Here is an 8,406-nt window from a genome sequence, read left to right as displayed (position 1 = left end):
ACACACAAGTAGAGAGAAGTTTTGATTCTGTGTCTCACTTGTAACCAGGATCTTTGTAATATACAAACATTTCCTATTATTTAAACAGCAACTCCCCAAAATTCATACTGTAACCAGTAAAGGAAAATTTTAAATACCAGCATATGTAAGAGAAACATCTCTCACCTTTGCAGATTTAAAAAAATAATTCCTTATGAACCAAAATGCTAATTTTCTTTTCAAACCACCATCAAATTGCAATGAACTAGAATGGCCAGAAGATGGTGCTCATTTGCTTTGACTCTGTTCATTGTTTAGCTCCAAGATTCACAATACAAGGTCTACAAAACTCACAATAAAAATAAAGGTATAAAGAAATTGTATTTGCTGTCATCATTTGAGAAGAATTTTATGAATGAAAAAATCCACAATACAAAAAATAAAATAAAAAAAATCCAAAATACAACCCAAAGTATGGGTTCTATTAAGTGTAATTCAAAGGACTGAGCTTCAGAAATTCAAATCCCCACGTTGAAGTACAGTTTTTTCATTTGGACCAACGCTATTAAAAATGAGTGCCTAAAATCAGCCTCCTCCATCCACATTTAGGCCCTGATCCTGCAAAAATGTTCACACGTCCTTAACTTTATGGGCCAGATCCTCAGCTGACTTAAATTAGCAGAGTTCTATTGACTTCAGCTGAGCTATGCTGATTTATCAGTTTAGAATCAAGCACTGTAACTTAAATGGGGCTATTCTCAGTATGCAAAATTAAGTTTGTGCATACATTTTTGCAGGATCAGGGCCTTTGACACCTAAATGAAGAGCCTGATTTTCAAAAGTGTTGAGCACCCAGCAGCCCCTATTTACTTCAGTAAGATCTTTTGAAAATCAGGCTGCTTATTTCAATGCCTAACTATGGATTTATCAACTTAACATTAAGGACTCATTTTTGAAAGTCGGTCTTATTTTTCAAGTAACAGAGGGGTAGCCGTGTTAGTCTGAATCTGTAAAAAGCAACAGAGGGTCCTGTGGCACCTTTAAGACTAACAAAAGTATTGGGAGCATAAGCTTTCGTGGGTAAGAACCTCACTTCTTCAGATGCAAGGTCTTATTTTTGTTTGCATCATTGACTTTGGAGACTAAGTACAAAAAGTTGATGAAACATTTTTTAAAAGGGAGAGGAACGTTATAATGGACGTTCCTTATAATCCAACTATTTCTGTTCACAGACAAATAGATCCTAGTTATTGTTTCATATACAAAACAATTTGAAGACAGTATACAAACAAAATATACGTATAATAAAAAACTCAGTTTTAAAATCAGTGCTAATTTTTAAACCAGCTCTTCACAGCAGATATTCTGGATGGAAAAATGAAAATATTTTAAATTATGTATTTTTGCTTTAAAATTTCAGTTTTGCAAGCCATTCTACATTAAAATTAAAAAAAACATTCAAAAGGTGTACAAAGCCTCGTGTTCTTTTAAAAAGGAACTGTTCTGCCACCTCTAATATAATATTCTGTGGAGTGTGGGATTAAAGCATCCTTTGAGGTTTGACATACTAGTCCAGATGTCATCACAGCTGCATATTTTGGAAGTGCATTGAGAAAGGGAGTATGCTAAAGGCACTACTGGTTTTCTTGATTTAGCCTTGAGTAAATTCCACTGCTAGTGAGTGACTCTTTACTCGGAAAGTAAGAAGCATCCTTGATCACTCCTGAAAAGGAATAGTCCATTGCTGGGTGAAAAGACAAAGCTGGAACCAGTCCAGGCGTTAAGTAGGGTGACATAAATCCAGGCAGCCCTCTTCCAGGGGTGGAATAAGCCAGTTTTAGAGGGCTAATCCCCAGTCTAGGATTTAGGCCATAAAGATTTGTTGCATTTCCAAATGATGTAGAACTGGTTTGAAGAGGGGAGAAAGCAGATGTATTGCCAAATGCTCCAACACCTAATCCTGTGAGGCTAAAATTAGAGGCTCTCTGTAAGGCACTAAATTCAGATCTAGATGAGTTTGCAAAGTCTTTGACATTTTGTTTATTCTCTTTCCTATTCAAGATCTGTTCTATGGCTTGGACCACATCTCCTTTGCAGAACTGCAGGATACTCTCCAGCTTGCTTCGTTTATGACTAGGAAAGACTTTGGTGAGAATGCCAAGTGGGTCTCTTTGTCTTGAAGCAGCAGCAGGCGGACTGGAACTGGGGGCAGCAAAATCCTTGGACCATTCACTTTCATTTCCTGATTCCATGTCTGAAGAAGAAAGGGACCCTGAACTTTCGACACCTTCCAACTGCTGCTCCAGATTAGGACACTGAACAGTCTCTTCCTTTTCTGAGATTTCCAGGCCAGACGACTTCACTCTATAGCTTCCACTAGCTTCTGCTGACTCAGGCGAAGATATCAGAGGAGGAGGATGTGATAGGACTACAGGACCTTCCAACACCCTGAAGTATGAGTCATACTTCTGCATCTGCCCTTCTGGGAAATAAAAAAAATATATTAATTTAGTCTAAAATTCCCCCACTAGCCTTCAAAAGCCTTATAAATAGCTACCAAAATTTCCACACAGTACACATTACACTTCCCAAGAAAAGATATAGGGTGAAATCCGAGTCCCATTGAAGTAAACAGTAAAATTGGCAAGGACTCCAATTGAGCCATGATTTTATCCCTTGGTGTTCAAAGCAATGAACAGTGTAATTAAGATTGAAATCTGAAAAATGACTAAATAAAAAATGGCACCTTTGTACACAATGGATCCTTGCCCAGATTCTCATTCATTTCAATGGAGCTGTGCTGGTATACAATAAGAAGACATCAGACTCCCCCTGTTTATTTAGTTATATCAGCTCACTTAAGTGATGAAACAGCCATGTTGGCTCTGCAGGGCTAAGAGAACAGGCAGGATTCTCTTCCTTCTTGTTCTTCATCAACAGAATTACTTCCTAAATTCAGACTTTCATTAGAATGCTCAGTGCCATTTTGTGTGGAAAATTGAGGAAATTCCCTCCAGTTGATTTTGACTTGGGGTAGACTGAGGGGAGGAAGCAGAAAATCAGCTTAGTCCTCCCTACTTTTTAGTTACTTTTTATGCTCATGAAGAAGAAAAATGATTCATTTAAAAAAAACCTGAACAATGGGTGAGGCTCACTGAGTAACATTCTTTCATCTAAAGGGAAAGATCCAGATTTTATTATTTTTAGCTGAGATACAGACAGAGGAGGCAACTGAAATTAAAATGAATAATGATGCAAGACTTCCCAAATTGTTCAGCATAGTACTTACATCATGTCAATACTTTTGGGGGAGGCAATAAAATAAATATTGGACATGCCCAGAACAAAAATTTAGGCCCCTATCCTTCTATTGCTCCCATGCAGGTAAACATTTGTGCCTGCATAGTCACACTGATTTCACTGGGGCTCTCCATGGGCACAAAGTTCTACCTGTGCACACAAATTACAGAATTAAGGCTTTCATGGTTAATTAGAGGAAAATCCACATAATTTCATTGTAGCATAAATGTGGGGCTTCTGGTTTTGGTATTTTATTAATTTAAATTTTCCAAGGGTTATTTTTAGCAATTTTTGCACTTTATATAGATATAGAAAAATCGAGGTTTTTTCCCCAAGGCTCTCTCTTTGTATATACTGTAATGAGTAATCTCTGTCATGTTCCTTTAACATCTTACTATTTCAAACAGCATGACATTAAAGTGTACTAGGGAACCTCTAGTGTACTACAGCAAGATCTACATGGACCAATTAAGGCTAAACAGGTTAGTACATTTTAGGAATCACACCCATTGTAGTCCGCATTACTGTGCTATGTAGACAAGTTGTTAAATACAAGTAACCATTTCCAGTGTTTATTGGATAAAAACTGGTTTATTATCAATTAAAACCTAAAATCAGAAGCCCCGCGAACATGTAAATATTGAAAAATTTCTCATATTTGCACAATCTTCTTAGCAACCATCCCACATAGACTTTCAGTGTTTAAAAACTAAGGCTCCAATCCTGCAAAGGCTTATAAGCACATGTAGTCCCATAAGGGCTGATTTTGCACCCACTAAAGTAAACAAGAGTTTTGCCACTGATTTCGGTGATGCTTAAGCCTTTGCAGGATCAGAGACCACTGAATGATCTCCCATACATGCATGATCCTTAACACTCTGAAGCACATTTGGAACAGCTATATTCAAGATTTGTCAAAATATAAAGTATAGCTCAATTAATGTTAGCATTTCTAGATTTAAGAAGATTCCTTAGGTCATGTTACTTTCTTTGACATATCAAATACCCAAATGTGTATGCGAGTCTTTCAGTTAACTTTGTTGTATATCAAAACTATTGCCAAAAGCAAGGATTAAGGACCTGATGCCGCCACCCTTAGTTTCTATAGTCCAGTGTAGTTTAAATGGACTTCATCCTTAAGTATGAATTTGCGAGATAAATTTTAACAAAAATGTAAGAAAATCAGCAGGAGTCATAGTTTGCTTTGTTTTTGTTTTAAGAAAAGGTATCCACTTCTTTGTGGCATCATGATACCAACTTCATAACCACAATACTCCTAAACTTACAAAATGGCTTCTTGCATCTCAAATGTTTTTTTAAACTGATCATCTGTTATTTTATTTGTAAAAGCTGCATTATATATTATACAGATAACGTATTGCTTACTATACTACCTATGCAACAGTTGCATATGTACACAGTATCCTGCATAATAACATAACATTGCACATTTAGCATTTATATATACATGCAAAAATAAAGACCCTGATCTCGCAAACACTTAAGCACTTTACTTATTTGAATTATCCTACTGAAGTCAGTGGAACTATGCGTGCTTAAACTTAAAACACATGCTTAAATGTTGACAAAACTGAGGCCATATATCACTGATATAATCTAAAACTTATCAATACACTGCATATTACATTAAACATGAAATTTCCTATTTTACTGCACAACATATTGCATTTTGTTATATCATATGTGTGTGTGCATATGTATATACATACACACACGTGCCCAAATGCAATATATTACATATGGAATAGATAACAGGAACGTGCATATTTAATAAAAAAAAACATAAATGTGTTTATACGCCATGCATATCATTCATGCACAATATGCAATACACTGCCTATATGCGCATAAATATGCAATACATGTGTACATATACAGTACTGGTACAACACGCAACCTTGGCTAGATTTTTAGAAGAGCTCAGTGCATGAGGCTCTTTTGAAAACCTGGCAGTAAGCGTCAGGATAGGACCCGCTGGGTGCTGAGCACGGATAATAAGGTTCTGGTTTGGGAGCCTACAGAGGAGCAGAGCTCCTTTGGGTCTCTGGCCCCTAGCGCGTGTATAGCATCAGGGGAGTTCCCCGTATCCACAGGCGCCGCCGTCTGTCCGCACGGCCTGTGATCAGCCTCCCCAGGGCGCACACAGCTCGCACCGGGGAGGGGAAATCGTGGCCACACTGAAGTCAGTATCTGCCGCAGAGGGGCCGGGATTTCGGCGCGGCTGCGGGTCCGTTCCCTGCCCCACGCACTCCCCGCCCCGCCCGGCTCCGCTCGCACACCTCTTCTCCCCGGCTGGAGCTCCGCGCTCGCGCCCCCGCGCGCCGGCGCCCGCCCGGCAGCTCCGCGGCCCGCGGCCGCCGGGCTCAGCGCCGCCTCCCCACGGGCGGCGGGCGGGCGCTGCTGGAGGAGGTGCTGGAGCCCCCGGGCCTCGCTCTCCTCCTGCGCCTGCTGCCGGCGCAGCGCCACCTGCGCGGCCATGACCCGCTGGCGCTCGGCGATCAGCGCGCATTTGGCGCAGGCACAGTCCCGCCAGCGACAGAAGCGTTTGTGGCCCTTGAGCGCGGACACCACGCCGTGGTTGCGGCAGCGGGCGCACTTCGGGGTCCGCGGCGAGCAGGCGCCGCGCTCCGGGCAGCAGGGGCTGGAGCCGCCAGTGGCGGCGGCGGCGGCTGCCCGCAAGAAGAGGCTGGGCGGGCGGAGGAAGGCGGGGGGCACGGGCAGTGCCGGAGCTGGGGGTGGAAGGGTGGCCAGCCCCTGGGGCAGCAGCGGGGAGCTGCCCGGCTCCATGCCCGCAGAGAGGAGCCCGGGCACCGCACAGCTCTGGGGGAGAACCGCCGCCGTCTGCCCCCTCTCCCCTCCCGGTGCGGGGAGTTAAGCGTCTCTCCCGGGTGGAGCAGGGCACAGCGCCACGCCCCTTGCCAGGGGACAGCCCCCAAAAGCGAGGTGGGATGGTGGCGCATGGCCCCCACTGCCCGGGCGCACCGCTCCTTGGTGGGAGCCAAGGAGGTTGCTCCACACTGACGAGAGGATAGGATTTATTTGTGAGAGAGAGTTCAGGTAAATGCTGAGAGAGCGGCGCGAGCTGCGTATGTCTTTCTTCCTCCACAGCACTTCCCTGTTCCCTTCCAGCCTGACTCAGGGCTCGGTTCTGCAAACCCCTAAACCCATGCTTAAACCCAGGCAGCATTAAGCCTAAAAATATGGGCCCACCACCAGATTCAGTTCCCCCTTCTGCCGGAGGAGATGAAAGGATTTCAGCTGAGCCATAAAGTTCAATGCTAGAGGGGACCACCAGATTATCTAATCCAGAGGTTCTCAAACTATGGGGCGGGCCAGTCAAGGGAGGTTTTTTTCTTTTAAAGAGCTCTGGCTGTCAGCCCCAGGTGACTGGGGCTCCTGGATCCTGCTTGTTAGGGCACCCACCCGGGAGGAGGGAGACTCAGGGTCCCGTCCCCCTGCTCTAATGACTCTATTTAGCCACAGTGGAACAGCTTCAACAGGAGAAACTAAGGGAGCCCCAAATCCAAATATCCTATAGCTAGGTGGTTAGCGCACTCTCCGGAGAGAGGTGGGAGACCCCTCTTCAGATCAGGGGATTGGAATGAGTTTAGATGCCTGCAGAGTTTGGGGAGGAGTTTTGTGGTTTGCAGTGGAGCCTAAAACTAGGATTTAGGCATCTAAGCAGTGCTTAATTTGTGCCAGGGCTGAGCCCCGGCCTCTCCAGGCTTGGCAGTTCATAGCCCCGGCACCTCTGGGCTTGCTGTGTCAGTTATGCAAGTACAAACAATTTCTTGTTCTCCAGCACCTCTTCCTTGACAAATTAAGCACTATATCTGTGTCTCTTTGTGGATCCAGGCCTTGGTGTTTCAGAAAAAGCAAACCACAACCAGTTCACCCAGCCATACAGAATATTCTTCCCAATAACCAAAAATGAATGAATAAATTAATTAAAAATTTGACACAGAACATTATATTTTTTATCTTTTGATATGTCCATGGGTGCACATTTGTATTTCTCTTCTGATCTTTGCTTATAAGGTAATTCCTGGAGTTTGTTAGGAAAAAGAAAAGGTGGGGGGGATTCACAACTTTTTTAATTAATTATTACTATTATTATTTTCCTCTAAATTTTTAAATTCTAAAAATTCCAGCTAGCTCTATAATTGTTGAAAAATGGGGGAAATTCATTAAAGTTTTCTTCTTTCTTTCAAAATGTGAAAAATTTCAACATGGTCCCATAACTAAAATTTACATTATGTGTACAGATGTGAAGTAGTTTGACATATTGTTTAACGGCATTTTTCAAAGAAAAGTAGGATAAATGAGAGAATTAGCTTATGATGAAGACCGTGGTTGACAGCTTTGCTCCTCTGGCACAATGGAACTCTCCACAATAAAGGTAAAGCTTGTCTGTGCGGGAGATAGAGCATTCTTGGGGGCTGGATCCAGACTGTGGAATGAACTCCCCCAGGAACTAAGGACCATCACAAAAAGTTCACTACCACCCGCTCCAAGTGCTAAACACATTTTTTTGACCTTGCCTGCTCTAACATATATACAAAAACAAAACACTTCCCAAAGCTAGACACTCCACCACAGCCACTCCTCCCACTGTGGAGAGAGAACAAACAACATTGGATAGATTTTCTTCATGATGTTTAATGCACTACTCAAAGGTGCTCAGAAACCATAGGGATGAGCACAGTATAAGAACCTATATAGAACAGAATTCATACAACCTATTTAGCCGATATCACAGACATTAAGCTGATATTTCCCAAAAGTTAGTTACGTTTTCTAGACATGCCCAGTAAATGGAAAATGATTGACAGTTATGTTTAAAAAAAATCAGAAATAGTGCTGGCTCCTGCACCCTCTAATGTCAGTGGGAGTTTTGGACTTGGGGGGATCACTCCTGATCTTATTGAAGTCAAGAGCAAAACTCCCATGGACTTCACTGGGTGCAGGATATGTATTCAAATTCATATTTTTAAAAAGTTAGTGTTGCAACAGCAATAACAGATGAGGCATAAAACAATAAAGATACTTTTGAAAGTTGTATCACCCCCATTATTCTGCCATTTTGTATTCCTATTCAAAGTTTAT

General features: G+C 42.4%; 1 protein-coding gene across 1 annotated transcript; it reads right to left on the bottom strand.

Moving 5' to 3' along the window:
* Positions 1-1,467: 1,467 nt before the first annotated feature.
* On the bottom strand, positions 1,468-6,087 carry LOC112114760 (doublesex- and mab-3-related transcription factor A1). The gene is made up of 2 exons (XM_026646359.2): positions 5,580-6,087; positions 1,468-2,461 (listed from the first exon to the last, which is right to left on the bottom strand). Exons 1-2 carry the CDS (start codon positions 6,085-6,087, stop codon positions 1,614-1,616), a joined length of 1,356 nt encoding a protein of 451 aa, XP_026502144.1. The 3' UTR covers positions 1,468-1,613.
* Positions 6,088-8,406: the final 2,319 nt, after the last annotated feature.

The sequence above is a fragment of the Terrapene carolina genome, unplaced genomic scaffold, assembly GCF_002925995.2.
Source record: "Terrapene carolina triunguis isolate 2854851 unplaced genomic scaffold, T_m_triunguis-2.0 Scaffold35022, whole genome shotgun sequence".
Taxonomy (NCBI): domain Eukaryota; kingdom Metazoa; phylum Chordata; order Testudines; family Emydidae; genus Terrapene; species Terrapene triunguis.
This window is presented reverse-complemented; position numbering and strand designations above follow the sequence as displayed.

Excerpts from the sequence above, each read along its gene's own strand:
- LOC112114760 (XM_026646359.2), bottom strand. The coding sequence starts at position 6,087 with ATGGAGCCGGGCAGCTCCCCGCTGCTGCCCCAGGGGCTGGCCACCCTT. Across the intron at positions 2,462-5,579 it reads GCTCCAGCCGGGGAGAAGAG|AAGGGCAGATGCAGAAGTAT; the intron begins GTGTGCGAGCGG and ends TTTATTTCCCAG.